This window comes from Argopecten irradians, chromosome 6 (genome assembly GCF_041381155.1).
Source record: "Argopecten irradians isolate NY chromosome 6, Ai_NY, whole genome shotgun sequence".
Lineage (NCBI taxonomy): Eukaryota > Metazoa > Mollusca > Bivalvia > Pectinida > Pectinidae > Argopecten > Argopecten irradians.
In genome coordinates this window covers 47,892,488-47,915,079 of record NC_091139.1, presented here as the reverse complement: position 1 = coordinate 47,915,079, position 22,592 = coordinate 47,892,488, and the positions used below count along the sequence as shown (strand labels likewise).

General features: G+C 35.9%; 1 protein-coding gene across 1 annotated transcript in view; it reads left to right on the top strand.

Annotated features, from left to right (window-relative positions):
- LOC138326575 (ATP-dependent RNA helicase DDX24-like) overlaps nt 1-22,592 on the top strand; it is a 72,919-nt gene that overhangs the window by 17,193 nt on the left and 33,134 nt on the right. Inside the window, exons 4-8 of the mRNA XM_069272674.1 lie at nt 3,498-3,614; nt 4,434-4,582; nt 9,634-10,092; nt 11,996-12,187; nt 13,953-14,207. Of these exons, the coding sequence (XP_069128775.1) occupies nt 3,498-3,614; nt 4,434-4,582; nt 9,634-10,092; nt 11,996-12,187; nt 13,953-14,207 (1,172 nt within the window). The remainder of the gene's footprint in view (nt 1-3,497; nt 3,615-4,433; nt 4,583-9,633; nt 10,093-11,995; nt 12,188-13,952; nt 14,208-22,592) is intronic.

Genomic DNA, 22,592 nt, shown 5'->3' with positions numbered 1-22,592 from the left:
ATTTCTTTGGATAAATATTTATAACTGAATTTATGTCTCTGTGGATGTATAGTTATAACTGAATTTATTTCTCTGTGGATAAATAGTTATAACTGAATTTATTTCTCTGTGGATAAAATAGTTATAACTGAATTTATTTCCTGTGGATAAATAGTTATAACTGATGCATGTCTCTGTGAATAATAAATAGTTATAACTGAATTTATTTCCCTGTGGATAAATAGTTATAACTGATGCATGTCTCTGTGAATAGATAGTTATAACTAGAGCTGTTATCATATATCGGCATCGCGATATATCATGATTGTAAAGAAGATATGATGATATCGTTAAAAAACTTATATCTACGATATCGTCGTCAGCCGTAACCCATCATGTGTTAATTGGAAAGGAAACTGATTACAAGTTGACAATTTAGTTAAACAATGTTTGAAAGCATCTCGCCGAATATTGGTAAATCAGTCAGTGTTTACTAAAATAGCAACACAGTTATACATTGTGTAGTGTGGTCGCGACCGTGTCACCTTGTGTGAAAAGTCGGTCGGACTAGTCCACTTTAGCCTAAACCTGTCTTCCCTATTTAAATGTCTGCGGCCGCGGGTATCTGTCTGTAGCTACTGCATACAATATGGGTCATACCACTTCAGTTTAAGGGGCTTGTCTGCTGCAGCCAGGTCAAAAAAGTGTCATTTTAATCAGAGATGTCTGCCGATGATCTCTTAAATTTCTGGTCAAGGAATACTTCTGATGTTTGGAAGTATTTTGGTTTTGAAAAGGATAATGAAGGAGGTTACAAGGATAAGAAGTCTGCCATTTGTCGTGTGTGTAAATCAGCTGTAAAATATAGCGGCAATACAACAAACTTAAATGGACACTTAAACCGTTATCATTACACCGTTCGATATCCTCAAAATTCAGCTGCAGGGAAAAATACAGGAGCTTGTTTTCAACCTACCTTATCTAATGTGTTGGACAGAAAGCAGTGTTTACCAATCGAAAGTCAGCGGGCAGTGTCTATCACAAATGGATTCGTCAATTTTATTGTGTGACCCATTTGCGGTTTCTGATCATTGCTGCTAATATGATGAGTACATTTTCAACGCACTTAGGCTGGCCTCATATGGGATGTTTAGGGCATTGTTTAAATCTAGTGGTGAAAAAGGGACTTAAACTTCAAAATATTTCAAAACTGACAGCGAAAGTCAGAAAACTATTTTTCCACTTCTGTAGGAGCCATATATCGGCACAGCAACTACGAGAGAAACAAAAACAGCTCGGAATCCCCCAGCATAAACTCCTGATTGACGTGGAAACTCGATGGAATTCTACGCTCATCATGCTTTCCCGTTTCGTGGAACAAGAACCTGCTGTTTCCGCAGTGTCGTATGTCGGTGGGAAACAGGATGATAGGAGCATGGTGTTCACAGCTACAGAAATGAACATTATCAATCAAGCGATCAAACTGTTGAAACCCTTCGACAGCGTAGCGAAGTATGTGTCCGCGGGAAAAAAACCCACAGCATCAATTATTGTTCCGATGTTGAAAAAAATCGCGGCTATCTTACAACCGTGTGAGGATGATTCTAACATCATCGCAAACATGAAAAATGAAATGTTGAAAGACTTCAATACTCGGTATCAGTCAGATGAAGTCCAATTATTCATCAACACGTGTACATTACTGGATCCGCGATTTCATGACATTTTTATCGACGGCGAAACAATGGAAATGATCACTCGTGATTTGTGTCAGAAAACCTGTCCCATCAAGGTGAAAGTTGAACCAGTCGACAACACTAGTACTAATAGCCAATCAGGAGCCGAGGCCACGCCCCCACTACCTCAGCTAGACACTGTCAATCACTCGCCTGACCGCGAATCGGAGCCTGAACCAAAGCGTGCGAAGATGGATACCACGTCAACTTTGCAAGATTTTCTGGGTGACATCTTATTTATCGGACATGAACGTAAATCCCTGACACAAGAACAAATCATTCGTCAGGAAATAGAAAGGTACATATCAGAGTGCACTAGATCACCACCTGACACAAACTCCGATCCGTTACAATGGTGGAAAGATCGGGCAATCATCTACCCGAATCTTTCTGTGTATGTTAAACAATATCTGTGTGTTCCAGCAACAAGCGTGCCGTCAGAGAGGATCTTTAGCTGCGCAGGGAACACCTTAACAAACAAACGGGCTAGTTTGTCCGAAGACAATGTTGACAAATTGATTTTCTTAAACAAAAACATTGCACTGTCGGACACGGACAGAATCTGATTTACTTGTAAACAAACATCTAATTAAAAGTATCACAAATAAACGTTCATTTTGATGAATGTTTCACTTTATTTATTTACAAATTACACTCTATATTGTACTTTCATGATTGGTCCCCCAAACATGACATATTTCAATGACTTATATTTCCATAAATTCCTTTTATATTTTACACGGCAAAAATCGCGATATTATCGTGACGATATCATCAATTTTTTACGATATCGCGATGCACATTTTCTCTACGATAACAGCTCTAGTTATAACTGTATTCATGTCTCTTTGAACACATATAGTTATAACTGTATTCACGTCTCTGTGAACACATATAGTTATAACTGTATTCATGTCTCTGTGAATACATATATAGTTATAACTGTATTCATGTCTCTGTGAACACATACGGTTATAACTGTAATTCATGTCTCTGTGGATAGACAGTTATAACTGTATACATGTCTTTGTGAATAGACAGTTCTAACTGAATTTATTTCTCTGTGGATAAATAGTTATAACTGAATTTATGTCTCTGTGGATAAATAGTTATAACTGAATTTATGTGTCTGTGGATAAATAGTTATAACTGAATTTATGTCTCTGTGGATAAATCGTTATAACTGAATTGATTTCTCTGTGGATAAATAGTTAGTGGATAAATAGTTATAACTGAATTTATTTCTCTGTTGATAAATAGTTATAACTGAATTCATTTCCCTGTGGATCAATAGCTATAACTGAATTTCTTTCTCTGTGGATAAATAGTTATAACTGAATTTATTTCTCTGTTGATAAATAGTTATAACTGAATTCATTTCCCTGTGGATCAATAGCTATAACTGAATTTCTTTCTCTGTGGATAAATAGTTATAACTGAATTTATTTCTCTGTTGATAAATAGTTATAACTGAATTTATGTCTCTGTGGATAAATCGTTATAACTGAATTGATTTCTCTGTGGATAAATAGTTAGTGGATAAATAGTTATAACTGAATTTATTTCTCTGTTGATAAATAGTTATAACTGAATTCATTTCCCTGTGGATCAATAGCTATAACTGAATTTCTTTCTCTGTGGATAAATAGTTATAACTGAATTTATTTCTTTGTGGATAAATAGTTATAACTGATGCATGTCTCTGTGAATACATAGTTATAACTGATACATGTCTCAGTTAATACATAGTTGTAACTGTATACATGTCTCTGTATATTACAGTTTTAGAGGAAGGACTAAGTTCAAAGAAGAAAAAGAAGTCAAATAAATCTGTGATACCAGCTGCAGAAGAAAGTGACGAAAATAGAACTACAGAAATAAAAGATGTTGCTGCTGCAGGTTAGGGATTATGTAATGATGTCATTGGAGATCCATAGTTTTGAGTTAAAGCGAATGTCAGATTTATTTTTCATTTTGTTTTTAACCCACCATCATCTATTCAAATTTGAGGTCTTAGTTACAAATATTGGATTTTGGGGCCAATCGGTCAACTAGATGGCCGCCAGGCAGCCATCTTGTATTTTGGTAGTTAAAGTTTTTTATTGCTATTTCTCAGAAAGTCCTCAAGGAATCATTCTCAAATTTCATATGTAGGTTCCCCTAGGGTTCTAGTTGTGCATATTGTATTTTGGGACCGATCAGTGAACAAGATGGCCAACAGGCCGCCATCTTGGATTTTGATAATTGGAGTTTGTTACCGCGATATCTCAGAACGTAATGAAGGGATCTACCTCAAATTTCATGAGCAGGTTCCCCTAACTAGATGTGCATATTGTATTTTCGGACTGATCGATGAACAAGATGGTCGACAGGACACCATCTTGGATTTTGATAATTGAAGTTTAATTGTTACCGCTATTTCTCAGAAAGAAATGAGGGATCTGTCTGAAATTGCATGTGCAGGTTCCCGTAGGTCCCTAGTAGTGCATATTGCATTTGGGAACTGATCGGTCAACAAGATGGCCAACAGGCCGCCATCTTGGGTTTTGATAATTGAAGATTATTATCGCTATTTCTCAGAAAGTACTAAAGCGATCTGTCTCAAATTTCAACTGATATTTGTTTTTTTATGGAAATGAGAACAATAATTATTTTAATATATTTGTCACTTTATCTTGTATGAAAAAGATTTATATTTATATCTTATGTTTTTACCAGATATGACAGCTTGGAAGGATATGTATGTACCAGCCCCTGTATTGCTGGCACTACAAGAGGATGGTTTTAGTGTTCCGACCCCTATTCAGACTCTGGCCCTGCCTCATGCTATAAGGGACCGACTGGATATAGTGGGAGCTGCTGAGACTGTAAGTTTGATATTTATATATATAGGGTGATGACTGGATATAGTGGGAGCCACTGAGACTGTAAGTTTGATGTATATATAGGGTGATGACTGGATATAGTGGGAGCCACTGAGACTGTAAGTTTGATGTACATATAGGGTGACGACTGGATATAGTGGGCGCCGCTGAGACTGTAAGTTTGATGTTTATATAGGGTGACGACTGAATATAGTGGGAGCCACTGAGACTGTAAATTTGATGTATATATAGGGTGACGACTGGATATAGTGGGTGCCACTAAGACTGTAAGTTTGATGTATATATAGGGTGATGACTGGATATAGTGGGTGCCACTGAGACTGTTAGTTTGATGTGTATATATATATAGGGTGACGACTGGATATAGTGGGAGCCACTGAGACTGTAAGTTTGATGTATATATAGGGTGACGACTGGATATAGTGGGAGCCACTAAGACTGTAAGTTTGATGTATATATAGGGTGACGACTGGATATAGTGGGTGCCACTGAGACTGTAAGTTTGATGTGTATATATATAGGGTGATGACTGGATATAGTGGGTGCCGCTGAGACTGTAAGTTTGATGTATATATAGGGTGATGACTGGATATAGTGGGTGCCGCTGAGACTGTAAGTTTGATGTATATATAGGGTGACGACTGGATATAGTGGAACCACAGAGACTGTAAGTTTGATGTATATATAGGGTGATGACTGGATATAGTGGGTGCCGCTGAGACTAAGTTTGATATATACCGTATTTTCCCTAATGAGGGCGCCGGGCGCGGGTAAATGACTGAGGGGGACGCGGTTATTTGAGACCATTTTTAGATGTTTTTTTTTTCTGAAACAGACTATAGTCATCTTGCTTTTAGTTTCGTATTTTTCTGAAACTTATCATAACCAACTTTCGTTTTGAAGTCAAGTAAGTATTGAAATTACATTACAATGAAGAAATGTATGCACCAGAAGTATTAAACATTGGTTAAATATGTCTGTTTCACGGAATTTTTGCATTTCATGCTAGCCTGTTTGTTTACCTTGCGTACACAAAATGGCGGACGGTGCTTTCGATCGCTACTTTCGTTTTGTGGCAGATGGGGAATACCGACAAGAGCACACAATAAAATGCTTAGAAATGATAATATTACTGTTAGTTAGGAACCTTTATCATAGATATACAGTAAGTATTCATAAAACCTGTACAGACATCGCTAAAATGTTGTTGCCAGTTAGTCTTCATCCATACACGTGTGTGGGACATTCAAGTGACACGTTTTGTTTTGAACATGGCGTTCTTGCTATTTCTATGTGTAAATACTTGGCAAGTTATTCAGTGCAATAAATTTAGTGTTTATACAAGCTAATTAGATATCTGTGTTAGGCATCAGATTGATGTAAAACTGTATTTCATTAGCGTCTGCAGAGAAAAATCGTCACAATTTGGCACAAAAATTGTATGAAATTAGTTGATTTTTTTCAGCAAAATACGTGGGGGCGCCCTTATTAGAGGAGGCGCTCTTAATAGGGAAAATACGGTATATAGGGTGACGACTGGATACAGTGGGAGCCACTGAGACTGTAAGTTTGATGTATATATAGGGTGACGACTGGATATAGTGGGCACCGCTGAGACTGTAAGTTTGATGTATATATAGGGTGACGACTGGATATAGTAGGAGCCACCAAGACTAAGTTTGATGTATATATAGGGAGACGACTGGATATAGTGGGAGCCACTAAGACTGTAAGTTTGATGTACATATAGGGTGACGACTGGATATAGTGGGAGCCACTGAGACTGTAAGTTTGATGTATATATAGGATGACGACTGGATATAGTGGGAGCCACTTAGACTCTAAGTTTGATGTACATATAGGGTGACGACTGGATATAGTGGGAGCCACTGAGACTGTAAGTTTGATGTATATATAGGATGACGACTGGATATAGTAGGAGCCACTGAGACTGTAAGTTTGATGTATATATAGGGTGACGACTGGATATAGTGGGAGCCACTGAGACTGTAAGTTTGATGTATATATAGGGTGACGACTGGATATAGTGGGAGCCACTGAGACTGTAAGTTTGATGTATATATAGGGTGACGACTGGATATAGTAGGAGCCACTGAGACTGTAAGTTTGATGTATATATAGGGTGACGACTGGATATAGTGGGAGCCACTGAGACTGTAAGTTTGATGTATATATAGGGTGACGACTGGATATAGTGGGAGCCACTGAGACTGTAAGTTTGATGTATATATAGGGTGACGACTGGATATAGTGGGAGCCACTGAGACTGTAAGTTTGATGTATATATAGGATGACGACTGGATATAGTGGGAGCCACTGAGACTGTAAGTTTGATGTACATATAGGGTGACGACTGGATATAGTGGGAGCCACTTAGACTCTAAGTTTGATGTACATATAGGGTGACGACTGGATATAGTGGGAGCCACTGAGACTGTAAGTTTGATGTATATATAGGATGACGACTGGATATAGTGGGAGCCACTTAGACTCTAAGTTTGATGTACATATAGGGTGACGACTGGATATAGTGGGAGCCACTGAGACTGTAAGTTTGATGTACATATAGGGTGACGACTGGATATAGTAGGAGCCACTGAGACTGTAAGTTTGATGTATATATAGGGTGACGACTGGATATAGTGGGAGCCACTTAGACTCTAAGTTTGATGTACATATAGGGTGTCACATCAATTGGGTACTCTTAAATTTTGGTTTCGGAGTACCTAAATCTTACTAACCAATCTGTACCCTGGTAATCAACATATAATATCGGTATAATTATATACATTTTTATTCATAACGATATGAATGTACATCAACTTCATGAGTTATACATTTACCGTTGTTGTACATATTGGGAGATCTGCAGATCAAGGGAAATTTGATGTTATCATTATATTTGTGAAAGATGTATTCTTCGTTATTTTAAGCAATTTAAACATTAATTCATCTGTAATTTAGTAGTTAACATTGGACAAGCTGACTTAACTGAGCATATCCATCACACATGTTGTTTTTCTGCACATTCGCAATAGGAAATACAAAAGAGTGGCGTAGTCTTCATTCGGACAGCGTCTTATGTCATTGTATACAGGGGCCGCGGTGGCCGAGTGGTTAAGATGTCTCGACATATCACCACAAGCCCTCCACCTCTGGGTCGCGAGTTCGAATCCCACGTGGGGCAGTTGCCAGGTACTGACCGCTGGTCAGTGGTTTTTCTCCGGGTACTCCAGCTTTCCTCCACCAATAAACCTGGCACGTCATTACATGACCCTGGCTGTTAATAGGACGTTAAACTAATAAAACCAAACCAAACCATTGTATACAACTTATCATTAGTGAAAATATACACCATATATAATCAGTTCTTGAAATACAGTAAAGGGGAATAAAAATTGCCATAATGTTGCTTGTAAACATGTTGCTGATGTGAACATATCGTAAGAAGATGAAGTGTCATCCTTTGTGAGTAAAACAGAACAAATGAGTGAGATTTGAGATTTTATAGTACTCTTAACTCGTTAAAGGTTTATTTGAGTACTCGTAACAGGCCGACATTCAAAATGATGCTTTTATTATATGATTACAGCACATTTTCTTTAATGATGCATCATATAGGGATTGGATTTCGTTTTTATGTTAACCATGCTTGTATGGAATTGCTCCATAAAAGCATGGTTAACATAAAAACGAAATCCAATCCCTATATTTACACTGACACGACTTTTTATTTATATTTTATGCAATAAAATCGTCATTTGAAATTGATGTAATTATTCAATAAAAGTCGGTCAAAAGTGGGAGGAGCTTACTCAATTGAACAGCGAATGATGACGCTTCACGTAAGGTAGAATTATTCATCCGCGACGACAAAAAAGTTCAATATTTTAGTGTAAAATAAACATGACAAACAAAGTAAATTTCATAGATAATTTTATTTAATCAGATCAGAACTTTAAATATATATTCAATTTTGCTAAAAGTTAATATATAGCGTAATAACATAAAGAATTTGTACACGGCCATATGTGTGGACTCGGTGACCGTTACTGTATTGTGCAGCGAGGCGAAGCTGACGCACGCTTACACACTGGAGTTTGCCGAAGTTGTCGGACACCGATTTTCAAGTAACTCAATGTGTTTGAATTGTCGTCTGACTTGACGGTTTTACATCCTTGGGAGCCATGTGATTATATAATCTACGCTTAGATCCATATCGCCATCGATAGATGAAACAAATTCACTTGTGTTCGATGGATATAATGTATTTGTGGTGACGCGGAACTGTCAACACTTGGATTATTAGCGGTGCATGTTTTATAATACACATGATTAAATACTCAAAGAACAAAGACAAGAGGATATGTTTATAGCTGACCTCTATCAGAGGGTCTCACACCAGTCTACTCCAAAGACTCGATCGTAGGACGAACATAGGCACAGAGGTAATGTTTACATTTGACATCCATCATTTTTAACAAAAATGAAAGCACGTCGCCCCGGTCGGGATATTTTTCCGTTTCTTTATACAATTGTTAATTTAAAAATTGTTTGAATCATATATAAATATAAAACATGTATATATTGTTTACATTTTTCCAAAATTCTATGAAAAACAACAATACATACGTAATGTTGCGTCAAAATGTAAACAAAGCCATGTGTTACTTTTTAAAAAAAGTAGTCCTTTTACGTTGCACAGAACATTTCCTTACGCAAGTTCAAAGTTCAATGTTACCATGCAGTTATGGTAAACAAAATCGGCTAGTATTAGCGTATAGTGACCAAGCCTAGCAAGTGTAAATATTATGAAATATGTAAAATGTGCTCATGTATGTATACATATTGACTTATGTTAAGCTAGTATTCAAACATATGTTAATAAGAAATCAAGCAATTGAATTTCAAAGAGAAAATGCAAGACAAACAAATGTCATGGCTAAGTGTAATGAGAAGGTTTCATATAAGATAAATTACTACAATATATTGATTTATTGTTGCTTGTCTAGGGGAGTGGCAAGACACTTGCATTTGGAATCCCAATGATAGACAAGATATTGAAAGTTAAACAGGGAGAAAGAAATAGGAAGAAAAAGCATACTGATGATGATGATGATGATGATGATGAGGATGATGATGATGATGATGATGATGATGATGATGATGATGATGATGATGATGATGATGATGATGAGGAGGAGGAGGAGGAGGAGGAGGAGGAGGATAGTGGTTCAGACAGAGAATTAGAGGATAATCTCCACATAGAAATGAGGAAAGAAACAGACAATGATATTGAACTTGGTGATGAAACAATAGACTTTGATGAAGAAAGTGAGAAAATAGAATTTGATAAATCTTATACTGATGATGAAGAGGAAAGTGATGATGAAGTGAAAGAGGAGGAAACAGAAGAAAGTGACGAAATGGAGGAAGAAGAATTAGGGAGTGAAGAAAAAGAATATGCTGAGGTAAGATCTTAACAGACATGTCAAATAAAACATTAGGCCACACCAAATTAATTTGTAGTTCTTTGGGAAATTGAAAGGAAAAAATGGAGCGAGCGAGCAAATTTTTTTTTTGTTTTTAAAAAAATTTGAAATCAAGGATTTTTAGGTCAAAGTCGAGTGAGCGATATTTTTTTTTTCAAACCATGGAAGCAAATATTTATAAAAAAGAAAAACCACTGATAAACCTGTTTACTGTGTTTTTCAATCATCCTGGATACTTCTGTATATTTAAAACAACAATGTAAATTTTGATTAAAAAAAAACCAAAAAAAACCACAATGATTTATCTGACCAGTTAAAAAGAGCATTAAAACAAAAAAGATCTATCTGACCATGCAGTTAAAACAAAAAAGCATATTTTGTTAAACATATCATTAGAACAATCACACATGTACATTTAAGTTACACCAAAGTTGACTAGATTTTGTAAATTTCTTTTCCACCATCAGATACATGTAACATCACCTACCATAATTTTTTAAAGTGTAACATAACTACATGTATATAAAGGCATTTTCTACATCAAAGATACCAATGATTTTCCAAACTATCCAGTAATTTAATGCATGCACTCATCCATGAATATCAAAGACATAGGTTCAATATATGTATTATTGTCAAAAATGTCAGAATGAACACAAACTTTCAATTGAAAATCTAATTAATGCAATTTACCAGGAAAATCATTTACTTTTGCGCAATAAATAAAAATTATGATTCATGAGATTCAAATGATAGAAGAATGGCTTATTGTGAAAAATTCAGTTGTCAGGTTTTGACTATAGCTTCATTATCGACTTGCTTTAAGCAAATGATATGGATGAAATGAAAAATGTTTACCGATTCATGATTCTGTATTAAAAACAATGTTCAAAAGAAATGATTGGTACAATATTAAGTGATAAAAAAATCTTAATGCAGACTAGTATGTACATTCAGAAGCAACCGTTACATGTAAATTTCAAACAAAACAGTCTCAATATCATCACCGACAGTTAAATAATGAATATCTGTGTTGTTTCTATTTTGTAAAATTTCAATCGAGTCATGTCTTGACTGGTTTGTGGATATCTTGATCGCTTGAATGTCATCTAATCTCATGTCCGATGCAGCATTAGTGATTTTACTCAAATTGATGTCAACAAGACGACTAAAAAGATCAACAAAAGTTTCATCATTTTCGGCCTCGATAGCCGTGTTCAACATCAAACTTGTTTAGCCTTCCCGACACTAACAATCAAGACACCCATAATCGAAAAAAAGTGCTGAGAGTGAAGATTATGAGAGTGAACAGATGAATGTCAACAATACGAAAAGGTCCACAAACGTTTCATTTTCGGCCGCAATCGCGATCAAATAACATCAAGGATGCTGGGTCACTATGGACGTTCATCACTCATCATTCATCATTCAAAAATTAAACGTTAAAAGTTAAAAAAAATGTTGGTAAATACGATTGTTCCCTCAGTTTTTTCTCCTTACCCGCCATTTTTCGCAGTTCATTCATCTATATCAGAAAAAACCTTTACTGTCTCCCTTTCCGCAATGTAATTAAAGCGTCTACAAGTGCCGGTAAAGCACTAAATAAGTCAGCTGACGGAAAATAAATCCGGATATTTTTTGGCATGCGGTCACATTTTTTTATATTTTTTTCTCGAACCCGATAAATTACGTGCGCTGCTCACGACGAACTACAAATTAATTTGGTGTGGCCTTACAATAAATATTCAACAGGTAATATGATATTAAATCTTGGTAAACAATGTCAATAGAGTAATGGTTATTATATAACATTTTGTTTATTAGAGATAAAAAATAGTGTTTACTGTTCTGAACATACTTGTTCTTCATACCTTATTTCCAGGATGATGGAATTGGATGTGTCAAGGTCATAGACAATGCTGATTTCTCCGATATCCTAGCAGAGTTTGAGCAAGTGAAGGCCCCTAAAGTTCCTCAGAAGCCACCACTAGCTCTGGTCTTGGAGCCTACACGTGAACTGGCAGTACAAGTGAAGAACCACCTTCTTCGTGTTGTTAAACACACAGATATCAAGGTCAGTGCAGCTCTTGGAATGAAATAAAAATCATTGAACACTGACCAATACTGATTATACAGTACATAAAACTAGGCAGAGTCATGTAAGCAGTAAACTGTTCACAACTTATATTTTGTAATAAAGAACTTATATGCAGGTCAGTGCAAGTTTTGGCCTGAATACAAAAAGTCAGTACATTCTCTTATTACCTGACAATCTTATACAAAATATACTGTGATCAATGTCACAATAAATACATTATTGTGTATTAAAAGCAACTTTAGGCACACACAGTGTATGTCTACATAATTATAACCTTTTTCATATTTTCCACTAAGAGCAACTGGATTAATTTACACATGCTACGATTTTGAACACAATCAGATTTATTGTAGAATTTCTAACATAATAAGGTTTCATTAAGCATTATTCTTTGTTCCAAATTGATTCATTGAAAAAACAATTACAAAAAAGGTAATATTGTGTTTCTTCTTCATTCTTACATAGATTACATAGACCATTTGATTTTTGCTTAATTTAAGTTTATATTCAGTTGTTAAAATTCTGAAATGATAACTTCTCCATTGGAAATCCTTAATTTTTCTATCGATTATTTTATCATTTAAAGAGAGCCAGATTGTATTCCAATATCTGGAGCTTAATGAAACTTTTTATGTAGAATAACATTGGAAAGATCTCGGACGAGTTTGAAAATCAGCTTGATTCAATTGTAACTTACAATTATTTAGAGTTATTGCCCTTTGTGATTATAATTATTGAATCTTGTGAACAGGTTAACTTGAGTAAATATGATCCACGCTTAATGAAAACTTTGCAGATAGACTAACATTGGAAATATCTCGAACAACTTTGAAAGTTAACTTGATTTGACTCTAACTTATTAATGGAGTTATTGCCCTTTGCAACAATAATGATTGAACCTTATGAACACGGTAATGTGAGTAAGTATACACCAAGCTTAATGAAACCTTGAATGTAGACTTAGCAGATGTACGTACATGTATGTTCCTATTTCGTGAAGAAGACATCAGTTGGCTAGTAAATTACATAATTAATTTTTATCAAATATCAGGTGACTGTTAAGGCCCATGGGCCTCTTGTTTCAAAAAGTACTAAAGAGGATTAGCTTCCTCATACTTATTCATTTTGGAACAAGTCCAAGCACAATATGGCAGAGGGTGACCTTATTAAATTTGACATTAATGTGAGCATATTTTATGTACGTGTATTCACTTTTTGAAAGGGAGAGGGAAGAAAAGGAGAAAAGCAAAAAAAAAAAAATATCCCTCTTAACATTGTCAGACACCTAAGATCATACTTTTGTGGATGCCAAGGTTCCTGTGGGATCAAATAAAGATACAGCCAAACCTGCTGAAGCCACTACATCAGACTATCATTGAAAACTACCTGCTAAATAAGACTACTTTTCAGGCTTCCAAATGGTCAATTTCAACACAGTTTGCACCACTGTGTTTGAAGATCACTTGGCTGTAAAATACATTAGGTCCCTTCGGTGGTCTTTGTAAACAGGTTTGAGGTTTTTACAATTTATCTGATCAGAAATCTGACCAAAAGACCTGTTAAAAAGGTCCTTCAAGCAAAAGGCCAATTGACAGTATCTTTACAATCTCTGACACGTTTGGACTCCTTCAGCTTTCTTAATTCAATAGATAGAGTTCTGGTAGACCATTAAGTTTTAATTGTAACATGTAGTGATGTGGTTGGTTGTAGGTGGTTACAGTTGTGATGTGGTTGGTTGTAGGTGGTTACAGTTGTCGGGGGACTATCTATGGACAAACAACTGAGAGTGCTAAAGAAATGTCCAGAAATTGTAGTGGCTACACCTGGCCGTCTCTGGGAACTTGTACAACAGGTAATTAAAATATTCAGCTTACTGTCAGTACAACAGGCAATTAAAATATTCAGCTTACTGCCAGTACAACAGGTAATCAAAACATTCAGCTTACTGTTGGTACAACAGGTAATTAAAATATTCAGCTTACTGTCAGTACCACAGGTAATCAAAACATTCAGCTTACTGTAATTACAACAGGTAATTAAAACATTCAGCTTACTGTCGGTACAACAGGTAATTAAAACATTCAGTTTACTGTAATTACAACAGGTAATTAAAACATTCAGCTTACTGTCGGTACAACAGGTAATTAAAACATTCAGTTTACTGTCAGTACAACAGGTAATTAAGACATTCAGCTTATTGTCAGTACAACAGGTAATTAAAACCTACCTATCACTGTTGACAGAGATTGTGTTGTTTGTTTAACTGTCTATTGTTACAACTACCTATCATTGGTGACAGAGATTGTGTTGTATGTTTAACTGTCTCTATGTTACACCTACCTATCATTGGTGACAGAGATTGTGTTGTATGTTTAACTGTCTCTATTGTTACACCTACCTATCATTGGTGACAGAGATTGTGTTGTATGTTTAACTGTCTCTTGTTACACCTACCTATCATTGGTGACAGAGATTGTGTTGTATGTTTACTGTCTCTATTGTTACACCTACCTATCATTGGTGACAGAGATTGTGTTGTATGTTTACTGTCTATTGTTAACCTACCTATCATTGGTGACAGAGATTGTGTTGTTGTTTACTGTCTCTATGTTACACCTACCTATCATTGGTGACAGAGATTGTGTTGTATGTTTAACTGTCTGTATGTTACACCTACCTATCATTGGTGACAGAGATTGTGTTGTATGTTTAACTGTCTGTATGTTACACCTACCTATCATTGGTGACAGAGATTGTGTTGTATGTTTAACTGTCTCTATTGTTACACCTACCTATCATTGGTGACAGAGATTGTGTTGTATGTTTAACTGTCTCTATTGTTACACCTACCTATCATTGGTGACAGAGATTGTGTTGTATGTTTAACTGTCTCTTGTTACACCTACCTATCATTGGTGACAGAGATTGTGTTGTATGTTTAACTGTCTCTATTGTTACACCTACCTATCATTGGTGACAGAGATTGTGTTGTATGTTTAACTGTCTCTATGTTACACCTACCTATCATTGGTGACAGAGATTGTGTTGTATGTTTAACTGTCTCTATTGTTACACCTACCTATCATTGGTGACAGAGATTGTGTTGTATGTTTAACTGTCCTATTGTTACACCTACCTATCATTGGTGACAGAGATTGTGTTGTATGTTTAACTGTCTCTATTGTTACACCTACCTATCATTGGTGACAGAGATTGTGTTGTTGTATGTTTAACTGTCTCTATTGTTACACCTACCTATCATTGGTGACAGAGATTGTGTTGTATGTTTAACTGTCTCTATTGTTACACCTACCTATCATTGGTGACAGAGATTGTGTTGTATGTTTAACTGTCTCTATTGTTACACCTACCTATCATTGGTGACAGAGATTGTGTTGTATGTTTAACTGTCTCTATTGTTACACCTACCTATCATTGGTGACAGAGATTGTGTTGTATGTTTAACTGTCTCTATTGTTACACCTACCTATCATTGGTGACAGAGATTGTGTTGTATGTTTAACTGTCTCTATTGTTACACCTACCTATCATTGGTGACAGAGATTGTGTTGTATGTTTAACTGTCTACTATTGTTACACCTACCTATCATTGGTGACAGAGATTGTGTTGTATGTTTAACTGTCTCTATTGTTACACCTACCTATCATTGGTGACAGAGATTGTGTTGTATGTTTAACTGTCTCTATTGTTACACCTACCTATCATTGGTGACAGAGATTGTGTTGTATGTTTAACTGTCTCTATTGTTACACCTACCTATCATTGGTGACAGAGATTGTGTTGTATGTTTAACTGTCTCTATTGTTACACCTACCTATCATTGGTGACAGAGATTGTGTTGTATGTTTAACTGTCTATTGTTACACCTACCTATCATTGGTGACAGAGATTGTGTTGTATGTTTAACTGTCTATTGTTACACCTACCTATCATTGGTGACAGAGATTGTGTTGTATGTTTAACTGTCTGTATTGTTACACCTACCTATCATTGGTGACAGAGATTGTGTTGTATGTTTAACTGTCTATTGTTACACCTACCTATCATTGGTGACAGAGATTGTGTTGTATGTTTAACTGTCTCTATTGTTACACCTACCTATCATTGGTGACAGAGATTGTGTTGTATGTTTAACTGTCTCTATTGTTACACCTACCTATCATTGGTGACAGAGATTGTGTTGTATGTTTAACTGTCTCTATTGTTACACCTACCTATCATTGGTGACAGAGATTGTGTTGTATGTTTAACTGTCTATTGTTACACCTACCTATCATTGGTGACAGAGATTGTGTTGTATGTTTAACTGTCTCTATTGTTACACCTACCTATCATTGGTGACAGAGATTGTGTTGTATGTTTAACTGTCTTTGTTACACCTACCTATCATTGGTGACAGAGATTGTGTTGTATGTTTAACTGTCTCTATTGTTACACCTACCTATCATTGGTGACAGAGATTGTGTTGTATGTTTAACTGTCTCTATTGTTACACCTACCTATCATTGGTGACAGAGATTGTGTTGTATGTTTAACTGTCTCTATTGTTACACCCTACCTATCATTGGTGACAGAGATTGTGTTGTATGTTTAACTGTCTCTATTGTTACACCTACCTATCATTGGTGACAGAGATTGTGTTGTATGTTTAACTGTCTCTATTGTTACACCTACCTATCATTGGTGACAGAGATTGTGTTGTATGTTTAACTGTCTCTATTGTTACACCTACCTATCATTGGTGACAGAGATTGTGTTGTATGTTTAACTGTCTCTATTGTTACACCTACCTATCATTGGTGACAGAGATTGTGTTGTATGTTTAACTGTCTCTATTGTTACACCTACCTATCATTGGTGACAGAGATTGTGTTGTATGTTTAACTGTCTCTATTGTTACACCTACCTATCATTGGTGACAGAGATTGTGTTGTATGTTTAACTGTCTCTATTGTTACACCTACCTATCATTGGTGACAGAGATTGTGTTGTATGTTTAACTGTCTCTATTGTTACACCTACCTATCATTGGTGACAGAGATTGTGTTGTATGTTTAACTGTCTCTATTGTTACACCTACCTATCATTGGTGACAGAGATTGTGTTGTATGTTTAACTGTCTCTATTGTTACACCTACCTATCATTGGTGACAGAGATTGTGTTGTATGTTTAACTGTCTCTATTGTTACACCTACCTATCATTGGTGACAGAGATTGTGTTGTATGTTTAACTGTCTCACTATTGTTTGTGTTGTACACCTACACTACCTATCATTGGTGACAGAGATTGTGTTGTATGTTTAACTGTCTCTATTGTTACACCTACCTATCATTGGTGACAGAGATTGTGTTGTATGTTTAACTGTCTCTATTGTTACACCTACCTATCATTGGTGACAGAGATTGTGTTGTATGTTTAACTGTCTATATGTTACACCTACCTATCATTGGTGACAGAGATTGTGTTGTATGTTTAACTGTCTCTATTGTTACACCTACCTATCATTGGTGACAGAGATTGTGTTGTATGTTTAACTGTCTCTATTGTTACACCTACCTATCATTGGTGACAGAGATTGTGTTGTATGTTTAACTGTCTCTATTGTTACACCTACCTATCATTGGTGACAGAGATTGTGTTGTATGTTTAACTGTCTATTGTTACACCTACCTATCATTGGTGACAGAGATTGTGTTGTATGTTTAACTGTCTGTATGTTACACCTACCTATCATTGGTGACAGAGATTGTGTTGTATGTTTAACTGTCTCTATTGTTACACCTACCTATCATTGGTGACAGAGATTGTGTTGTATGTTTAACTGTCTCTATTGTTACACCTACCTATCATTGGTGACAGAGATTGTGTTGTATGTTTAACTGTCTCTATTGTTACACCTACCTATCATTGGTGACAGAGATTGTGTTGTATGTTTAACTGTCTCTATTGTTACACCTACCTATCATTGGTGACAGAGATTGTGTTGTATGTTTAACTGTCTCTATTGTTACACCTACCTATCATTGGTGACAGAGATTGTGTTGTATGTTTAACTGTCTCTATTGTTACACCTACCTATCATTGGTGACAGAGATTGTGTTGTATGTTTAACTGTCTATTGTTACACTACCTATCTGGTGACAGAGATTGTGTTGTATGTTTAACTGTCTTATGTTACACCTACCTATCATTGGTGACAGAGATTGTGTTGTATGTTTAACTGTCTCTATTGTTACACCTACCTATCATTGGTGACAGAGATTGTGTTGTATGTTTAACTGTCTCTATTGTTACACCTACCTATCATTGGTGACAGAGATTGTGTTGTATGTTTAACTGTCTATTGTTACACCTACCTATCATTGGTGACAGAGATTGTGTTGTATGTTTAACTGTCTCTATTGTTACACCTACCTATCATTGGTGACAGAGATTGTGTTGTATGTTTAACTGTCTATTGTTACACCTACCTATCATTGGTGACAGAGATTGTGTTGTATGTTTAACTGTCTCTATTGTTACACCTACCTATCATTGGTGACAGAGATTGTGTTGTATGTTTAACTGTCTCTATTGTTACACCTACCTATCATTGGTGACAGAGATTGTGTTGTATGTTTAACTGTCTCTATTGTTACACCTACCTATCATTGGTGACAGAGATTGTGTTGTATGTTTAACTGTCTCTTGTTAACACTACCTATCATTGGTGACAGAGATTGTGTTGTATGTTTAACTGTCTCTATTGTTACACCTACCTATCATTGGTGACAGAGATTGTGTTGTATGTTTAACTGTCTCTATTGTTACACCTACCTATCATTGGTGACAGAGATTGTGTTGTATGTTTAACTGTCTCTATTGTTACACCTACCTATCATTGGTGACAGAGATTGTGTTGTATGTTTAACTGTCTATTGTTACACCTACCTATCATTGGTGACAGAGATTGTGTTGTATGTTTAACTGTCTATTGTTACACCTACCTATCATTGGTGACAGAGATTGTGTTGTATGTTTAACTGTCTCTATTGTTACACCTACCTATCATTGGTGACAGAGATTGTGTTGTATGTTTAACTGTCTATGTTACACCTACCTATCATTGGTGACAGAGATTGTGTTGTATGTTTAACTGTCTATTGTTACACCTACCTATCATTGGTGACAGAGATTGTGTTGTATGTTTAACTGTCTATATTGTTACACCTACCTATCATTGGTGACAGAGATTGTGTTGTATGTTTAACTGTCTCTATTGTTACACCTACCTATCATTGGTGACAGAGATTGTGTTGTATGTTTAACTGTCTCTATTGTTACACCTACCTATCATTGGTGACAGAGATTGTGTTGTATGTTTAACTGTCTCTATTGTTACACCTACCTATCATTGGTGACAGAGATTGTGTTGTATGTTTAACTGTCTCTATTGTTACACCTACCTATCATTGGTGACAGAGATTGTGTTGTATGTTTAACTGTCTCTATTGTTACACCTACCTATCATTGGTGACAGAGATTGTGTTGTATGTTTAACTGTCTCTATTGTTACACCTACCTATCATTGGTGACAGAGATTGTGTTGTATGTTTAACTGTCTTATTGTTACACCTACCTATCATTGGTGACAGAGATTGTGTTGTATGTTTAACTGTCTGTATGTTACACCTACCTATCATTGGTGACAGAGATTGTGTTGTATGTTTAACTGTCTATTGTTACACCTACCTATCATTGGTGACAGAGATTGTGTTGTATGTTTAACTGTCTCTATTGTTACACCTACCTATCATTGGTGACAGAGATTGTGTGTTGTATGTTTAACTGTCTATTGTTTACACCTACCTATCATTGGTGACAGAGATTGTGTTGTATGTTTAACTGTCTCTATTGTTACACCTACCTATCATTGGTGACAGAGATTGTGTTGTATGTTTAACTGTCTCTATTGTTACACCTACCTATCATTGGTGACAGAGATTGTGTTGTATGTTTAACTGTCTCTATTGTTACACCTACCTATCATTGGTGACAGAGATTGTGTTGTATGTTTAACTGTCTCTATTGTTACACCTACCTATCATTGGTGACAGAGATTGTGTTGTATGTTTAACTGTCTCTATTGTTACACCTACCTATCATTGGTGACAGAGATTGTGTTGTATGTTTAACTGTCTCTATTGTTACACCTACCTATCATTGGTGACAGAGATTGTGTTGTATGTTTAACTGTCTCTATTGTTACACCTACCTATCATTGGTGACAGAGATTGTGTTGTATGTTTAACTGTCTCTATTGTTACACCTACCCATCATTGGTGACAGAGATTGTGTTGTATGTTTAACTGTCTCTATTGTTACACCTACCTATCATTGGTGACAGAGATTGTGTTGTATGTTTAACTGTCTCTATTGTTACACCTACCTATCATTGGTGACAGAGATTGTGTTGTATGTTTAACTGTCTGTCTATTGTTACACCTACCTATCATTGGTGACAGAGATTGTGTTGTATGTTTAACTGTCTCTATTGTTACACCTACCTATCATTGGTGACAGAGATTGTGTTGTATGTTTAACTGTCTATTGTTACACCTACCTATCATTGGTGACAGAGATTGTGTTGTATGTTTAACTGTCTCTATTGTTACACCTACCTATCATTGGTGACAGAGATTGTGTTGTATGTTTAACTGTCTATTGTTACACCTACCTATCATTGGTGACAGAGATTGTGTTGTATGTTTAACTGTCTCTATTGTTACACCTACCTATCATTGGTGACAGAGATTGTGTTGTATGTTTAACTGTCTCTATTGTTACACCTACCTATCATTGGTGACAGAGATTGTGTTGTATGTTTAACTGTCTCTATTGTTACACCTACCTATCATTGGTGACAGAGATTGTGTTGTATGTTTAACTGTCTCTATTGTTACACCTACCTATCATTGGTGACAGAGATTGTGTTGTATGTTTAACTGTCTCTATTGTTACACCTACCTATCATTGGTGACAGAGATTGTGTTGTATGTTTAACTGTCTCTATTGTTACACCTACCTATCATTGGTGACAGAGATTGTGTTGTATGTTTAACTGTCTCTATTGTTACACCTACCTATCATTGGTGACAGAGATTGTGTTGTATGTTTAACTGTCTCTATTGTTACACCTACCTATCATTGGACAGAGATTGTGTTGTATGTTTAACTGTCTATATTGTTACACCTACCTATCATTGGTGACAGAGATTGTGTTGTATGTTTAACTGTCTCTATTGTTACACCTACCTATCATTGGTGACAGAGATTGTGTTGTATGTTTAACTGTCTCTATTGTTACACCTACCTATCATTGGTGACAGAGATTGTGTTGTATGTTTAACTGTCTGTATTGTTACACCTACCTATCATTGGTGACAGAGATTGTGTTGTATGTTTAACTGTCTCTATTGTTACACCTACCTATCATTGGTGACAGAGATTGTGTTGTATGTTTAACTGTCTATATGTTACACCTACCTATCATTGGTGACAGAGATTGTGTTGTATGTTTAACTGTCTCTATTGTTACACCTACCTATCATTGGTGACAGAGATTGTGTTGTATGTTAACTGTCTTATTGTTACACCTACCTATCATTGGTGACAGAGATTGTGTTGTATGTTTAACTGTCTCTATTGTTACACCTACCTATCATTGGTGACAGAGATTGTGTTGTATGTTTAACTGTCTCTATTGTTACACCTACCTATCATTGGTGACAGAGATTGTGTTGTATGTTTAACTGTCTCTATTGTTACACCTACCTATCATTGGTGACAGAGATTGTGTTGTATGTTTAACTGTCTCTATTGTTACACCTACCCTATCATTGTGACAGAGATTGTGTTGTATGTTTAACTGTCTATTGTTACACCTACCTATCATTGGTGACAGAGATTGTGTTGTATGTTTAACTGTCTCTATTGTTACACCTACCTATCATTGGTGACAGAGATTGTGTTGTATGTTTAACTGTCTCTATTGTTACACCTACCTATCATTGGTGACAGAGATTGTGTTGTATGTTTAACTGTCTCTATTGTTACACCTACCTATCATTGGTGACAGAGATTGTGTTGTATGTTTAACTGTCTATTGTTACACCTACCTATCATTGGTGACAGAGATTGTGTTGTATGTTTAACTGTCTCTATTGTTACACCTACCTATCATTGGTGACAGAGATTGTGTTGTATGTTTAACTGTCTCTATTGTTACACCTACCTATCATTGGTGACAGAGATTGTGTTGTATGTTTAACTGTCTCTATTGTTACACCTACCTATCATTGGTGACAGAGATTGTGTT